The sequence below is a fragment of the Carcharhinus amblyrhynchos genome, chromosome 4 (assembly GCF_965287045.1).
Source record: "Carcharhinus amblyrhynchos chromosome 4, sCarAmb.v2.hapA, whole genome shotgun sequence".
Lineage (NCBI taxonomy): Eukaryota > Metazoa > Chordata > Chondrichthyes > Carcharhiniformes > Carcharhinidae > Carcharhinus > Carcharhinus amblyrhynchos.
Window position 1 is genome coordinate 11,784,897 of NC_137327.1, and position 18,159 is coordinate 11,803,055.

The 18,159-nt window shown below is 43.6% G+C and overlaps 1 protein-coding gene across 1 annotated transcript in view; it reads left to right on the plus strand.

Moving 5' to 3' along the window:
• The first annotated feature begins 498 nt into the window (after positions 1 to 498).
• LOC145341782 (chromodomain Y-like protein 2) overlaps positions 499 to 18,159 on the plus strand; it is a 128,417-nt gene continuing 110,756 nt past the window's right edge. Inside the window, exon 1 of the mRNA XM_080186709.1 lies at positions 499 to 632. Within this exon, the coding sequence (XP_080042835.1) occupies positions 504 to 632 (129 nt within the window). The 5' untranslated portion in view covers positions 499 to 503. The remainder of the gene's footprint in view (positions 633 to 18,159) is intronic.

An 18,159-nucleotide genomic window follows, 5' to 3' on the forward strand; every position in this document is an offset into this window, starting at 1 on the left:
TTAAAAAAAAACCAACGCAAAAGAACACATTAATTAGAAATTGTAAATATTTTGCAGTAAACTTGGTTTGCCATTGAGAAGGTGACTTTCAAGAAACGCCAAAGCAGAAACATATTCTAGTAAGAAATGAGGAATAGTTCTTTTTTGGTCTGCAAAGCAGTGACACGTCGACAAACCATTGAGAATGTAACAAAAAAATGTATTTCTTCTGTGCTCAGGTGTTGGGGGAATGGGTAAGAGAGCCTGGCCAGGTGAAGTCATTGCTAAGGGAGAAGTGTTATCTCCGTGAGTGTGTGTGTGTGTGTGTGTCTCGCTACTTGTCCCCTGTCTTCCCACACGTGGGGCTGGCCGTGTTAGTTTGTTAGGCGCCGCAGGATTGGATGGGGCATTTGGTTACTTCCTCCTGTTACAGTGTAGCCAGAGAGCGACGCTAGCACCGGATTCTGCGCATTAACTCAGTCCCCTGTATATGAGTGTGTGTGTGTGTGAATGTGTGTATGTGTATGTCAGCCTGCAAAGGAGCACTAGAGGCAAACCCGGCCGCCAAAACAACAGCAGCAGCAACACCAGCAAGCAGCAAGCAAGCAGCCACCACGTCTAGAAGCGGGATGGCTTCAGGAGATCTGTACGAGGTACTGCTCTTTAATATTTTACAAGGATATATTGCTGATCTAGCCCCCCCCTCCCTCCCTCCCCTCCTCCCCCTCCACCTCCAAGTAGATACAACACGAGGGGGAAGCGTTTAGAAAGTAGCTGGAGCTGTTAAGGAGGCTTTGCTTGCTTGCATTTTTTCCCTCTCTCTCTCTCTCGCCCTCTCTTGCACACAGAGAGAAAAAGAATTGAGAAGCGGTGGGATGGGAGCGCTGTGGCACAGCTTTCTCTTTTCATGCTTTGAATGCATTGCTGGATGATAGGCCTTTGAGAAGGGGGGGGAGTGGTGGTGGTTGAGTTAGCGGTTGCATCTGAGAATGGGGGGGCGGGGGGGAGTTGGGGGCGGGGGGGGGGTAGTTGTTGTGGGGGGGGGGGCGGCAGACAGATAGATGCAAGATTACAATGACCAGAGGCTGGAGAAGAGGGAAGGCAGGGAGGGGATAGAAGTCCAATTGGCGAGGTAGTGGGAGGAATGAGTGCAGCATGAAGTGTGTACGCACTAATTTAATGACAGGACGGATCTGCACTTTTTTTCTGTTCGCATCCTCAGTGCAGGAAGCTCAAGAGTGGATGGAGTTGGAAATCTCATTAACACTCTTTATTTTGCGCCGTTCCCCCCCCCCCCTCCCCACCTCTCTGTGTGTGTACCTTTTAGTCCTGTGAAATCTACTTTATTTGTATTATATTTATATGTTAACCTTCTTACTGCATTCTGCTGGCTGGAAGAATTGGTTTTTTTTTTAAAACAACGCACCCGTAAGGTGTGTGTGGGGGGGGGGGGGGGATTGACAGGTTGGATTTTAATTGATACACATTTTTTATGTTTAATAAGTGTGTTGTAAAAGCATATTTAGCAGCTGGTAAGATGTGTTTTTGGCTGATGATGTCTCAGGAAAGTCCAGTTTTCTAATGAAATGCTCGGAAGAGAGTAATGTGAATGTACTTCTCGTGGTTAGATGATATTAAGGTGCTGTGTGTAATTTTTTATATATATATACAGTGTTGCCTTATTAGTCATAGGGCAAGTCATATACCTCCCAAGCATTGCAGTGTCACAAGTGTTGCATGATGCATGTGTAGTATATATGGACGGATTAATTCTTTCTGGGTTGAATGGCTTTAGTGAACCAGATGTGAATTTTGTTTTTAGAGAAATCATACAGTATTTTGGTAAGAGACAAGACTGGGGTCAGGGAGGCACTTGCATGATGATTACTTCCTGGGGTAATTTTGCAAGTGGTTTAAAAATAGCCACTTGGTACAAACTGGATAGCCAAGCGTGTAAGGGGGTTGTCACAATATCCACCCCTCCAATCCTTGTTTATCAGATTGTATGGAGGCTTTTTCCCCCCGCCTTGTGTGAGAGACAGAGACGGGAAGGAGAGGGGGCGGTGTGACCGCTTCTTGTTGAGAAATGCGATGGAAATGTACAAGTCCAGCCAGGCACCAATGCAAAGTTGACATGTTTTGGTGGACCTGCCGTGTGTGGGTGCAGGGCTGACTGGCAGTGGTGACGATGGCCAGGAGTTGTGGTTTCCCACTCTCCTGAAACTGCCTCCAAGTTGACTGGTAGAGTTGGGGTTGGATGCACTGGGGGTTGAATGTCGCTCTCTATTTCCTTGCGGGCGGCGCGGGGGAAGGAATGAGAAATCCCCATCATTACAAAGTGTGAACGATGGGTTTTCCAACTCGAGACTGCCTCCCCAGTCCGATGGAGGACTCTATTAAGATGCACACCCCGAGTTGAGTCGTTGAAACCGAGTTGCGCATCATTTTGTTACATGAGTTTGTAACTCCCGGTGCGAAAAGTTACATTGACATGTTGCACTTGTACCGCGGTTGCACCGGGATGCTTTGGTGAGCTTCTGGCCGAGGGGTTTGGAGACATTAGATGTCATTACATGTCTATAGTGTCACATCTCGTATCTCCTGCCGAATTTACCCGTCCCGCTGTAGAGTTTATACTTGAGCAAAAAGTGCCTCCCTTTCACTGTGTGAAGTTGACACCAGCAGGTAGCTGGCCCCAGGGACTCCCTGGTGGAGGAGGTGGGTAGGAGAAAGATAAGACTTGCAAGGCCAGATCAGATGGTTGGATCTGGAGAGAGATTGGTCGTTGGACCACATACTTGTTGGAGCAAATTGGAGAGGAGGAACTGCATTGCGTGCCCCAGTGCATTTGTCTCTCTTAAGAGACACTAGGGATGGATGATGCTGCAGGAATGGGAGGCACGGTGGTACAGTGGTCCTGCCTCACTGCGCCAGGGACCCAGGTTCGATTCCCGGCTTGGGTCAGTGTGGATTTTGCATGTTTTTCCCATGTCTGTGTGGGTTTCCTCCCACAGTCCAAAGATGTGTGAGTTAGGTAGATTGGCCATGCTAAATTGACCGTTAGTGCCAGGGGAACTAGCTAGGGTAAATGTATGGGATTGTGGGGATAGGACCTGGGTGGAATAGTGGTTGGTGCAAACTCAATGGACCAAATGGCCTCCTTCCACACTGTAGGGATTCTATATGGAGGGCAAATTTGAACAGGAGCAAGAAAGCAGATGAGGGAGAAAAGTTGGTGGAAGCAGAAATTAAATGCAAATAATAGGATTTTCAAAAAAAAATCAGAATCACATGTTTTCATTAAATAAGCTGAGAATCATGCCTTTATTTTGAAATAGCCAAAAATTTGACCAATTTTGAAATTGATTTTCACAACACTGTTGTATTATCAGTAGTGTTTCACGAGGCTGAAATCTCTGGAGTTTGTGCAGTTTGAGAATGACTTTTCAATGCCAATAGTCTGTTTTTGAACAAATGTCTTGTCAGCTGTATATGTAGATTGAAACTTGCAAGGGGCTGTGTTTCCTTTTAACAAAAATGCTTAGGTAAGAAGCTCAAGTCATTTCAAAAGCAGATTATATGCTCTGTAACGGGTTAAGCAATGGCTGTGTATTTCCCCTGTTTGAAAGTATTTGGACTCCAGTTCTGAACCTGGGTGCTAAGGTAGTGTATTCGTAGATCCATGCGGTAGTGTATTCACTGGGTGTTATTCATTTGTGGGACATGGGTGTCGCTGGCTGGCCAGCACTTATTGCTCATCTCGAGTCATCCTTGAACTGAGTGGCTTGCTAGGCCATTTCGGAGGACAGTTGAGAGTCAGCCACGTTGCTGTGAGTCTGGAGTCACATCTAGGTCAGACCAGGCAAGGACGGCAGATTTCCTTCCCTCGAGGACATTAGTGAACCAGATGGGTTTTTTCCAACAATTGGTAATGGTTTTGTGGCCACCAGTGGACTCTTAATTCCAAATATTTTCAAAAAATTGAATTCAAATTCCACCATCTGCCTTGGCGGGATTCGAACACCAGAACATTAGCTGAGTTTGTTGATTAATAGCGATAATACCACTAGGCCATCGCCTGCCTCTAAATGTATGAAATTCTGTAGGGTGATGTAAACATGAATTTGACAGGCAGGAAGAGACCAAATGGTCTATCAATAGATGATCCAACAATAGAAGAAATCCAGGGTCGAGAAGGGGAAAAGGTACTTTGGAAAATTCCTCTGCCACCTTTGCAACCAGTTGAAACCAGCTGCGGCCCAACTGCTTTCTTTTCAGGTTCACTCCTTCATTCTTGTCAAGAACAAAGAAGATTACGAGCACTGGAACAGGCCCTTTGACCCTCCAAGCCTACGCCAACCATGCTGCCCGACTGAACTAAAACCTCTCCCCACCCTTCCAGAGACCATATCCCCCTATTCCCATCCTATTCATGTATTTGTCCCTTAGAACTCACTACCGTATCTGCTTCCACTACCTCCCCCAGTAGTGAGTTCCAGGCATCCACCACCCTCTGTGTAAAAAAAAACCTGTGTAAAGAACTGGTCCCATCTCTCCATTGAAGACAGGCAGAGAGTTGGCAGTGTATTCCAGAATCTCTGTGTACTCGGGGAAAGGAAAGGCTACCTAACATTCAGTCTATTCCTAATCTTATACAGTTTAAACTCATGTTCCCGTGATCCTCCCCAGTTAAACTGCAGTGTGTATTGTGCTGGTCAGTTATTTCAGATTGTGTTTGTTGAAGTATTTTACACCTGACTGTGCCATTGGAAACCACAAGGAATCCATTGTTTTTGAGCAGTGTCAACGTGTCAAATAATGCCACTATGCATAGTGTGTATTTTAATAGAGTAATTTTAGATGCAAATCTAGTTTGTGGTGGAATATTTCTTATGGTAACTCACGTGAATGTGTTTTGTGTTGTGGGAGGAAACCGGAGCATCTGGAAGAAACCCACACCGACATGGGAAGAACATGCAGACTCCGCGCAGAAAGTGACCCAAGCCGGGAATCAAATCTGGATCCCTGGCATTGTGAGACAGCAGTGCTAATCACTGTGCCACCATACTGCCCCCAGCACCTCAGCTTTGCAATGTTTCTGATGCCAGTGAAAATGGAGCTACTTTTTCTACTAAATAAAGCTGTAGAGATGGACTGATATGTACTTGTGTGTTAATTATGTCTCTTGACTCAGAATTTTCTTTACAAAATTCTGATGTCCTTACTGAAAATACAACATGAATGGTGGGAGGGGAGGGGGGGGTCCTCACTGAAGTTTACACAATACTGAAAGGTCTGGATGGAGTGGATGTGGAGAAGGAGAGACTAGGATCCAAGGGCACAGCCTCAGAGTAAAGGAACGACCCTTTAGAATCGAGCTGAGGAGGAATTTCTTCAGCCAGATGGTGGTAACTCTATGGAATTCATTGCCACAGAAGGCTGTGGAGGCCAAGTCTTTGAGTGTATTTAAGACAAGAGATAAATTGGTTCTTGATTGGTAAAGGGATTAAAGTTTATGGGGAAAAGATGGGAGAATGAAGTCGAGAAACGTATCAGCCATGGTCGAATGGTGGAGCAACTTGATGGGCCTAATGGCCTAATTCTGCCCCTATATCTTCTGGTTTTCCTTGAAGCCACGTCTTCTCTTCACTGCAGAGCCTCAAAGAAGGCAAACATTGCTTTTAAGTGCAGTTGATCATGCGAAGAGATGATTCCACCGTCAAGATCCAGTCTTTAAAACTACGTAAACAGGTTGTTAGCCTGAACAGGATATGGTGGCTGTATTTCACCTTTGCTATTAAGTCGTGTTTAACGAAGTGTGGTCAAATACTTTTTTCCTTGTGCAGGGCGCTTACCTCATTGTACTTTTGACCACAGCTCGTAAATGGAATTTGGCTAAGGAATTGATAATGATAAGAGGCCAAAAGCAAGGATAACTGTAAATATGATTAACTCAAAGGCTTTTGAATGCAGGTATTTAATTGGCCAACAATTTCTAATTGTATTTATCTTCCATACAAACTGTAGACACAATGCATTGTTCAGTGGTATTGCCTTTGTCCTGGTATCTTTGGACCTATTACATCATTTCATTGTGTCAATGGTTTCTTGTTAATAGCACAAAGTCTGAAATAGCAATCTGGAAATGAGTGCTGCTGACATATCTTTTTGATAGGTTGCTTATAGTATGCATCAAGTCTGGTTGCTGTTTAGTTCTGGAACTTAATACTATAATTAACTTGATTTGCTGATCTGAATAAAATCTTACGCATGAAAATAACTAAAATTTGACTGTGCATACTTCTCCACTTCATTCTTGAAATTTACATCAATGATCACCATGAAGAGTTGTTGCTAAATTTGGAACACCCTCAAACAATTCATATCAGCTCCACAGGACACAGCAATTACAATCTCAAAACCAGAGCGACAGCCACTGTAATGAAGATAATTTCCTCCAGGAATTGGATTTGTTGACATTGGATCTAATGGAACAGCCAAAAGACTTTGCCCTGGGCAAACCCTCTGGCTTGGTGAATACTACCGTAACCCCAGCGCAGCCATTGAAGAGTAGCTCTGCATTTAGACCTCATGAAGGATAAAATACTGCAAGACATTGTTGGCTTGAAGTTGTGCAAAATGGAGAAGAGATGTGCAAAAATTGCCTTGCTGGAATTGGTGAATATTCTGGATTGATGTTTGGGAGTGCAATCCCAGCGACTCTGATCCTGGCTTAAACCTGTCCTGCTTTAGTTAAGTTTTGTGCTCGGGCTGTTCAGGTTTTTAATGTCTCTCTCAAGTTTTGGCTGGAACACATCCTGCAGGGCTGGAGTAAGCTCAGGCAATCCATTGCTCTGTTTGACTTTGTCATGTTGTTATGAAATGTGGAAAATAAAGATTAAAAAAAGTAAAAGTGGGGAGTTGATTAGAGGCAGACGGCTGGAGAAATGATGAGAGGTGAATTAGCCTATCAGTGGAAAGCAACTATTTTACATATGTAACCAGAGAATCAATGAGGCTATAGAAGTGGTAACTTCAAAGTGTGAAGATAAGGAAATTGACATAAAACTGCCAAAAGCCGGCTGCACAGAAGGATAAAATCAAAGGAAAAATAATGTTAGAACTGTAGAACACTAAGAAGAAAAGGGGGAGAGACAGCTAACATCAGAACTTCAGCAAGTTGCAGCCACAGTCTCCTGAGAGAAGCAGCCATTTTCCATCTTTGCTGAACTGGAAGATTACTTCCCAGATGAAGCTGCCTTATGTGGTAATTACTTGCCAGATTTAATTCATAGAGTTACTTAATATCGGATGTTATTTAGAGAAAGTGGTGTAAGTCAGGTAAAACGTAGATAGTTTTTCATGAAAAGTCCTCAAATCTATGTGCGTGTAACCATCAGTGTCCTTAAGTGTCATAGAGCATTAGAGTTCCATCTTGTCATGCGTGTTTGTGATGTCCTTTTAAGTTAATAAATATTCTTCTTTAATTGTTGGAAAGGGTGCAGAAGAAATTTACCAGGATGTTGTCTTGTTTGGAGGATATGGGCTATGAAAAAAGGTTGAACAAACTTGGATTGTTTTCATTGGAACGTCTGAGGATGAGGAGGACCTGATAGAGGTTTACAAGGTTGTGACAGGCTTGGATTGAGTCGATAGTCAGAGTCTTTTACCCAGGGTTGAAGGATCAATTACTCAGGGGCATAGGTTGAGAGTGGGTGGGGGGGGGGGGGGGGGAGTTTAAAAGAGGTGTAAAGGCCAAGTTTTTCATACAGAGGGTGATGAATGCCTGGAACATGCTGCCGGAGGAGGTGGTGGAGGCAGATTCTATAACAACGTTCAAGAGGCATCTGGATAGATAGATAGATGAATAGGCAGGAAACAGAGGGATATGGACCACATAGAGGCAAGAAAATATTAGATTAGAGGGGCATCCGTGTCAGCACAGACCTGGTGGGCCAAAAGGGCTTGTTCCCGTGCTGTACTGTTCTTTGTTCTAAATTGCCCAACTCCTCCCAGAAGAAATTAGGAATGTAAGCGAAAGAAAATGACATCGAGGTGAAAATCTTGAACTTGAAACGCAGAAGTTAGCAATGGCCATGAGGGGAAAGGAAAGAGAAGGAGTTTCAACTTCACGAGGGCAGTAGGAAAAGAGAGATCAGAGCGGTTGGAGGTAGTTCTAGATACAAACCTAACGGGGAGATGTTTAGACTTGTGCAGAGACTTCCAAAATTTGGTGAGGGGTGGGGGCATTGAGACCTTTTTAAACACCCTTGAGAAAATAGCCAGACAGATGAAATGGTCACCAGGTTTTAAGGAGTAAACTTGTAGGTGGGGCTAGTGTCAAGGGAAAGGTCTGGGAATACTGTATAATGAAGCAAGTTGTATTGAGTGCTTATGAGTTAGCACTGGAGGATCACAGACAAAACTTACATAAGGGAATGGTCTGAACAGACTTGTATTGAATTTGGAAGGGTTAAACCAAGTAATTTTGGTAGTTGGGTGAAAGCATGAGAAGTAGACAGAACTTGAGGCCCTTTGGAGAAGTTGTTCTGTTGGAAAAATTCAGAAGTGTCATTACCTGCAGTGCTAAGAACTCACGCAGCGGAAAAAATTTTTAAAACTGCCAGCCAAGCGGCAGAGCTTGCTGATGATTATGAGTTGGTTCATAGGTTAAAACCTTTTATTTCGACACATTTCTAAATCTGAGAAAGATAGAAAATGGGAAGGTGCAAGGGGAAAAACAGCAGTCAAGCAAGAGAGGGTGTGGTTGAAAATCCCAAGGAAACTTCACCTCAAAATAAAAAAAAAGGTGCTGAGGGAACACGAAAAATGAAGAAAGTTGGATACATTCGTTGTAATAAACTTGTCCTCGCCAAATCATTTATGCTGGGAACGGAAAACTAGGTGGAGTTATAAATCTTAAAAAAAGAACCATTAGATCCAAAACTGGAGAGCAAGCGAAGCCAATAGGGTTCATACACAGAGAAGTCCAAGCAGTAGGGGTGTAAATGTGTGCACCAATTATATAAGTGCAGATGAGGGTGACGTATTTAGGAACTTTTATGTGAAGTCAAAATCTTTCCATGTGGGAGAAATGGCGTGGGAAAGTATTAAAATTTTAAGAGATACACGAGCAAGTCAAACCCAAATGTTGTGGGATAAGGTTATTTATTGTTCAGAAGGAATAGGTTCTGATCAATTTTGATTTGATTTATTATTGTCACATGTATTAACATACAGTGAAAAGTATTGTTTCTTGCATGCTGTACAGACAAAACATATCATTCGTAGAGAAGGAAAGGAGAGAGTGCGGAATGTAGTTTACAGTCATAACTAGGATGCAGAGAAAGATTAACTTAATGCAAGGTAGGTCATTCAAAAGTCTGATAGTAGTAGGGAAGAAGCTGTTCTTGAGTTGGTTGGTACGTGATCTCAGACTTTTGTATCTCCTTCCTAATGGAAGAAGTGGAAGAGAGAACATCTGGAGTGTGTGGGATCCTTAATTATTATTTTATCAAGGCAGCGGGAAGTGTAGACAGAGTCAATGGATGGGAGGCTGGTTTGCGTGATGGATTGGGCTACATTCACGACCTTTTTGCAGTTCTTTGCCGTCTTGGGCAGAGCAGGAGCCATACCAAGCTGTGATACACCATAGAAATCATTCTTTCTGGTTGTATCTGTAAAAGCTGGTGAGAGTCGTAGCTGACATGCCAAATTTCCAAATTCCTGGCGAAACAAGAAAAGTTCCTTTAGCGAAAATAAATTTAAGGAGTGGCGTAAAGACGGGAGAAGTGCTTGTGGGTATAGTAGAAACATTGCCAGTTGCAGGGATTCAGTTTGTTCTGGGGAATGTTAGATCTGGATCACAGGGTAGCAGTGAAGCCTACCGTGTTTGAAGAGTCAGTAGAAAGTCCAGCTGCAGAAAACTTGCAGAGAGACCGTCCTAGGATGTTTCCTGACGGTGTACAAATGAGATCACAGGCGCATAAGACAAGAGACAGAGTTAAGAGCACAGGATGGGACAAGTGAGATAACGTTACCTGACACGATCTTTAGTAAATTGAATGAAGATGGAACAGGCAAAGATACCGATGTGTTCAAAGTGAGTGTTAGAATTAATTCCAAATTAAAACAAATCTATCAAATAGCTTAATGGAATTGGAGGCTCAGTGTATTCCTGAATGTTATTATAGAAAGGATCACATTAATGAGAAAATAGACTCACACACATGTTATCACAGATGACAAATGGGCAGAAATACATCAAATTGTATCACTCCCAGAGTATAGGAAAAGAGATTCTAAGGATAGCCTATTAGGGGGAACATTTAAGAATTAAAAAACACAAGTGAAGATACAGAAACAGTTTCACTGACTGGGACTACATAAAGATGTAATTAAATTCTGTCAAACATGTCATACATGTCAAGTAATAGGGAAACTGCAATCAGCAATAAAACCAGCACTTTTGATCCCTCTTCCAGCTTTCGAAGAACCTTTTACAAGAACTCTAGTTGACTGTCAGACCATTGATGAACATGCAACGTGGAAGTCAATACTTGTTAACTATTATGGATATATCCACAAGATTTCCTGAAATCATACCGTTAAGAACTATTGCAGCCAAGAGAGTGGTAGAGAAATTAACCATGTTTATTATCAGATATGATTTACCAAAAGACAAAAATTTGTTATGATTTATTATTGTCGCATGCATTGCTATACAGTTAAAAGTACTGTTTCTTGCACGTTATGCAAACAAAGTTCATAGAGAGGGAAAGGAGAGAGTGCAGAATGTAGTGTTAGAGTCACAGCTTGGATGTAGAGAAGGACCAACTTAATGCAAGGTACATTCAAAAGTCTGATGGCAGCAGGGAAGAAGCTGTTCTTGAGTCGATTGGTTCTTGACCTCAGATTTTTGGATCTTTTTCCCCATCAGAAGAAGATAGAAGAGAGTATATCTGTATACAATCACTTCTCCCGTCTTCATGCCACTCCTTATGTTTATTTTCGCCAGAGGAATTTTCCTTGTTCTGCTGTGATTACTGCTGATTAGAATCTATTCCTTTTGGACAACAAATATCTTTATCCCACAACATTTGGGTTTGACTTGCTCATGTATCTCTTAAAATTTTAATATCTTTCCCATGCCATTTTTGCCACATGGAAAGACTTTGCCTTCATATAAAAATTCCTAAATATACCAGCGCATGCCATACAATTGATACACAATTTTTCACCCCTATTGTTTGGACTTTTCCGTGTATAGATGCTATCAGCTTCTGTCGTTCTCCAGTTTCAGATTTAGTGATTGATTTTGCTGGCTGCTTTTCTGAGGCAGCGGGAAGTGTAGACGGAATCAGTGGATAGGAGACTAGTTTGCATGATAGACTGGGCAATGTTCACAACCCTTTGTAGTTTTCTCGGTCAGTGCAAGGGCCGTACCAAGCTGTGATACATGCAGAAAGCGCGCAAGGACGTATCAATGTAAATGATGATGAAGAAGGCTGAGAGAGGTGCTAAAAGATTAAATGATGAGAATGTGTGAATGGCGGAACAGAGGTAGAGATTGTTAAGGGACTGTCTGAGGAATGTGGCAGTTGCCCTGAAATAAGGAGGGGCGGAGTGGGGAAAAGGCGGGAGGGCTGGGAGCAAGATGGAGAGCGGGAATGGAGAAGTGGAAAAATAGACGTGAGAATGAAGGGTGTTAAAAATGGATGAATGAAATGAAAAGAAGAAGTGAAATAAATGGAAATAGGGTGAAGGTGGAGCAGAGAAATCATGCTCTAAAGTTGTTGAACTCAGTGTCCATCCGGAAGGCTGTAAAGTGACCAATCGGAGGATGAGGTGCTGTTCCACCAGTTTGCATTTGGATTCACTGGAACGTTGGGAAAAGTAAAGGACAGGAGTAGAATCCATAGTGCAGAAGGAGACCATTTAGCCCATCGAACCTGCACCTACAACAATCCCACCCAGGTCCTATCTGCTGTGGGTATGCGGACAGGGGAGATTCCAGCATCTGCATTATTTTGCTTTTATTTAAAGATTGAATATTTAAAGATTGGAAGTTTGATGAGGACTTGTCTGTTGAGGTAGTATGGACAGAGATTAGAAATAGGAGAGGAGAGGTCACCCTGCTGGGAGTCTTTTATAGACCTCCAAAAAGTTCTAGAGAGGTTGAGGAAAGGATTGCGGAGACGATCCTGGTTAGGAGTGAAAGTAATAGGGTAATTGTTATGGGGGACTTTAACTTTACTAATATTGATTGGAATTGCTATAGCTCTAGCTCGTTAGAGGGGTCAGTTTTTGTTCAAAGTGTGCAGGAAGGTTTTTTGACTCAGTATGTTGATAGGCCAACTAGAGGTGAGGCTATATTGGATTTGGTGCTGGGTAATGAGCCAGACCGGGTGCTAGACTTGGAAGTTGGTGTGCATTTTGGTGATAGTGACCACAATTCGGTTACGTTCACCTTAGTGATGGAAAGGGATAGGCATGAACCTCAGGTCAGTAGTTTTAGCTGGGGGAAGCGTAATTATGAGGCTATTAGGAGAGAATTAGGAAGCATAGGTTGGACTAGGAGATTACAGGGACTGGGAACGTCCGAAATGTGGAATTTTTTCAAGGAACAGCTACTGCGGGTCTGCAGTAGGTATGTCCCTGTCAGGCAAGGAGGATTTGGTAGGGCTAGGGAACCGTGGTGTACTAAAAAAGTTGATTCGTTGGTTAGGAAGAAAAAGGAGGCTTATGATCGGATGAGGCTTGAGGGCTCAGGTAGTGCATTAGAAAGCTTTAGATTGGCTAGGAGGGAGTTGAAGAGGGAGTTAAGAAGGGCTAAAAGAGGACATGAGATGACTTTGGCTGATAGGATTAAGGAGAATCCTGAGGCGTTCTATAGGTATGTCAAGAACAGAAGGTTGGTTAGGGCAAGATTAGGGCCAGTTACAGACAGTAGAGGGAAGTTGTGTGTGGAACCGAAAGAGATTGGAGAGGCATTGAACCAATATTTCTCTTCGGTGTTCAAGCAGGGGGACATGAATGTAGCTGTGGAGGACACTGGGGTGCAGGGGTGTAAAATAGAAAGTATTGCAGTTGAAACCAGGGATGTGCTGGATATTCTAGAGGGCTTGAAAATAGATAAGTCCCCTGGTCCGGATGGGATTTACCCTAGGATTCTCTGGGAGGCTAGAGAGGTGATTGCAGAGCCTCTGGCTCTGATCTTCAGGTCATTGTTGGTCTCTGGTATAGTACCGGAAGATTGGAGGACAGCGTATGTTGTCCCATTGTTTAAGAAGGGGAACAGAGACTTCCCCGGGAATTATAGACCGGTGAGTCTTACTTCTGTTGTGGGCAAGGTTTTAGAAAGAATTATTAGGGATAGGATTTATAGTTATTTGGAGAGTAATGAATTGATTAGAGACAGTCAGCATGGTTTTGTAGCAGGTAGGTCGTGCCTTACTAACCTTATTGAGTTCTTTGAGAAAGTGACCAAAGAGGTGGATAGGGGTAAGGCAGTTGACGTGGTATATATGGATTTTAGTAAGGCGTTTGATAAGGTTCACCATGGTGGGCTTCTGCAGAAAATGCAGATGTATGGGATTGGGGGTGATCTAGGGAATTGGATCAGGAATTGGCTAGCAGATAGGAGACAGAGGGTGGTGGTTGATGGTGAATATTCGTCATGGAGTTCGGTTACGAGCGGTGTGCCTCAGGGATCTGTTTTGGGGCCACTGCTGTTTGTAATTTTTATTAATGATCTGGATGAGGGTATAGTTGGGTGGATTATTAAGTTTGCTGATGACACCAAAGTCGGTGGTGTGGTAGATCGTGAGGAAGGGTGTCATAGTTTGCAGGGTGACTTAGACAGGTTGCAGAGCTGGGCCGCGAGGTGGCAGATGGAGTTTAATGCGGAGAAGTGTGAGGTAATTCATTTCGGTAGGAGTAACAGATGTGTTCAGTATAGGGCTAACGGGAGGACTTTGAATAGCGTGGAGGAGCAGAGGGATCTAGGTGTATGTGTACATAGATCCCTGAAAGTTGGGAATCAAGTAGATAAGGTAGTTAAGAAGGCATACGGTGTCTTGGCGTTTATTGGTAGGGGGATTGAATTTAGGAGTCGCAGCGTCATGTTGCAACTGTACACAACTCTGGTGCGGCCGCACTTGGAGTACTGTGTGCAGTTCTGGTCCCCACATTACAGGAAGGACGTGGAGGCTTTGGAGAGGGTGCAGAGGAGGTTTACCAGGATGTTGCCTGGTATGGAGGGGAGGTCATATGAGGAGAGACTGAGGGAATTGGGGTTGTTTTCGCTGGAAAGAAGGAGGCTAAGAGGGGATCTTATTGAAACATATAAGATGATTAGAGGTTTAGATAGGGTGGATAGTAATAGCCTTTTTCCTCGGATGGAGAATGCTAGCACGAGGGGGCATGGCTTTAAATTAAGGGGTGGTAGTTATAGGACGGATGTCAGGGGTAGGTTCTTTACCCAGAGGGTGGTGAGGGATTGGAATGCCCTGCCTGCTGCGGTTGTAAATGCGCCTAGCTTGGGGGCGTTTAAGAGATTTGTGGATAGGTTTATGGACGAAAAGGGATTGGTTTAGGTTAGTGGGTTAGTGTTTTTTTTTTAAAAAACTGGTCGGCGCAACATCGTGGGCCGAAGGGCCTGTTCTGCGCTGTAATGTTCTATGTTCTATGAATGGAGCTTGTGAGGTGGAGAGGAAGCACTTCAAGATGGCACAGCCGGGAATGAAAGCACAGCCTTGGAGTTTTGTAGCAGGGAGAAAGAGCAAGGAACTAGCACTTTGTTCTTTGCTATTACCTGTGTTGGGCAAACTAGTAAAAGCTAGATTTAATGGACTGTCTGAAATTGAAGGAAAACTGAATGAAGTAAATTATCTGGTATGCACACCAGATAGACATAAATCCCACAGAGTATGCCATATTAATATGCTAAAGTGGCACTGGGATAAGGGAGATGAGGACAAGCATGAGGTCGTGATAGTAATGAAGTGTGGAGAAGTGGAAGGGTCAACATCAGACAGTGACTTCCCTCTCATTCATTTGGATAATGAGGAAGTACTGAAAAATTGAAATACTTGGTTATCTCCCAGATAAAAGCCGAGACGAATTGGAAGAGTTAGTGCAGCCTGATAAATATATTTGTGGGAATAAATTAGGCAGAACGGAGATAGCCCATTGCATGATGTAGATGTGAGGGAAATTGTTCCAAAAAGCAAAATTCTTATATAGGTTGAATCCAGCAAGGTTATCACAAGCACAGGAGGAAATTGAATGCATGTTCCAAATTGATGTGATTGAATTGAGTTCTGGTGATTGGAGCTCCCTGATTGTAACAGTGCCAAAGTCAGATGTAACACACGGGGCAGGAATGTCCTCCCCTCTCCGCAGTGTGTTTTGCGGCAACGCAGGGTGTGACGCAATGTTCACAGCCGGTGGGATCTTACTGGTCCTGCTGTCGTCAGCAGGGTTTCCCGTTGAACGCACCCCTTGCTGTCGGCAAACCCCCGGCAGGACCACATGTCCCACCAGTGTGAATATTGGGTGGCACGGTGGCACAGTGGTTAGCGCTGCTGCCTCGCAGCGCCAGGAACCCGGGTTCGATTCCCAGCTTGGGTCACTGCCTGTGCGAAGTCTGCACGTTCTCCCCGTGTCTCTGTGGGTCTCCTCCGGGTGGCTTCAGTTTCCTCCTACAGTCTGAAAGACGTGCTGGTTAGGGTGCATTGACCTGAACAGATGGCCGAGTGTGGCGACTAGGGGAATTTCACAGTAACTTCATTGCAGTGTTGATGTAAGCTTTACTTGTAACTAATAAATAAAAGCTTTAAAAAAAAATTAAGATTTTGGCGAAAGATTTTGTGTGGACTCCAGGGAAGTGAATGTTGTCACCAGGAGGGATTTGTTTCCGACACCAGGGCTGGAGGATTGCATTCAAAGAGTGGGACAGTCCAAATCCATCACAAAACTAAGCTTGTGAAAGGACTACTGGCAAGTACTTTGAAAGGGCGGCATGGTAGCACAGTGGTTAGCACTGCTGCTTCACAGCTCTAGGGTGCTGGGTTCGATTCCCAGCTCGGGTCACTGTCTGTGTGGAGTTTGCACATTCTCCTCGTGTCTGCGTGGGTTTCCTCCAGGTACTCTGGTTTCCTCCCACAGTCCAAAAATGTGCAGGTTAGGTTGATTGGCCATGCTAAGAAATTGCCCCTTAGTGTCCAGGGATGTGTAGGTTAGAGGGATTAGTGGGTATAATATGTAGGGATATGGGGTTAGGGTCTGAGTGGGATTGTGTTCGGTGCAGACTCGATGGGCCGAAGAGCCTTTTCCTGCACTGTAGGGTTCTATGATGCTATACTGAGAGGGGGAGGTAAATTCCGCAGATAAGTCTTAAATGTCGCTGACGTATCTACTCAACCACCTCAGTTGGCAGTGCATTCCAGAACCCCATCACCCTTTGTGTAAAAAAAAATTCGCCCGCACAACTCTACTGAACCTTACTCCCCTTACCTTGAACTTGCGCCCCCTTGTGATTGTCATTTCCGTCCTGGGAAAAAACTTCCAACTGTTCATCTTTACCCATGTCCGAAGAAGAACGAGAAGTGTAACCGGACGGAGGACTGCCAACCTGCATTCCAACATTCGAACCAGTGTTGACAACAGAGCCAGTGGTAGTTTCACCAAGTTAAGAAAAAAGAGTTTTAACAGGCTGTGGACACGAGTGACCTTTGTGTGGGAGCTGTGTTGTTTCAGGAACAGTAAGAAGTCTCACAACACCAGGTTAAAGTCCAACAGGTTTATTTGGTAGCACAAGCTTTAGGAGTGTTGCTCCTTCTTCAGGTTACCAAATAAACCTGTTGGACTTTAACCTGGTGGTGTGAGACTTCTCACTGTGCCCACCCCAGTCCAATGCTGGCACCTCCACATCATTGTTTCAAGAAGACAAACTTGGACTTGAGAAGCCTGTGGGTTGTTTCTCAACAGAAGAATTCAACAATTGAAAAGAGGATTTTAAGCTTGGTACTGGCGTAACAGTACGTTAAGATTTGTGTTGCGAGTAATCCAGTAGAGATAGTTGCATGCAAAGACCCCTAAAACTTCTGGAGACATTTCAAAACTGGAACGGCAGTCTGTTACTGCAGCTGGTTAATTTAAAAATCATTTCTGTGGCCGGGAGAGAAAATGCCATTGCAGATACTTTATCAACAATGTAGAAGAGACTGTTGGGAACATGGGGTGTAAATATTCGGGGGTATACTTTATCTGAATGCATGTTTTTAAGTCTTTGTAATGGTTGATAAGGTAGACCGATGACAAATGGTTGAGAGAGGAAATCATGTTTCAAATTAAAACATTTCTTTTTTTGAAATGATTAAGAATCGAGGAAAATTAAGTTTAAAAAAAAAGTAAAAGCAGGGAGTTGATTAGAGGCAGACAGTTGGAGAAATGATGAGATGCGAATTAGCCTCATAGTGGAAAACAGGTATTTTACGCACGTGACTCGAGAGAATAATGGGACTATCAAAGTGGAGAGATAAGGAAATTGATACAGACCCACCAATAGCCAACTCCACAGAGGGGTAAAATCAAAGGGGAAGAAATGGTATAACTTGAACACTGAGAAGACAAGGGAGAGAAACAGCTTTCATCAGAACTGCAGCTTTGGTCTCCCAAGAGAAGCAGCAATTTTTTTCCACTTCCACTGAACTGGAAGACTATTTCCCAGACGTGGCCACCTTAACCTTGGTGTGGTAATTATTTGAAGAATTTAGTTCATAGAGTTACTTAATACTGGATGTTGTTTGGGAAAAGGGGTGTCTCAGAGTTCAGGCAAAATGTGGATAGCTTTAGGGACTAAGGGATAGTTTTATGAGTGTATTACCATCAGTATCCTTAAGTATCGTAGAGTGTTATAATATATCTTGTCATGCTTTAAGTTAATAAATATTCTTTATTCATTGTTCCCTTACTGGGTTGTGCATCATTCCACACATCATACCAAAATAATAACACTTACATCACTCCAAATTAGTTACCCTTCTGGGTTTTGGGATACCCTCAGCGTTGTTCGTAGCAATGTACTGAATCTAACAACAAAGGATGGGCTGTTCTTTATACCCATGATGCAGAGATGATGCATTGGGCTGGGGTAAGCACAGTAAGAAGTCTCAC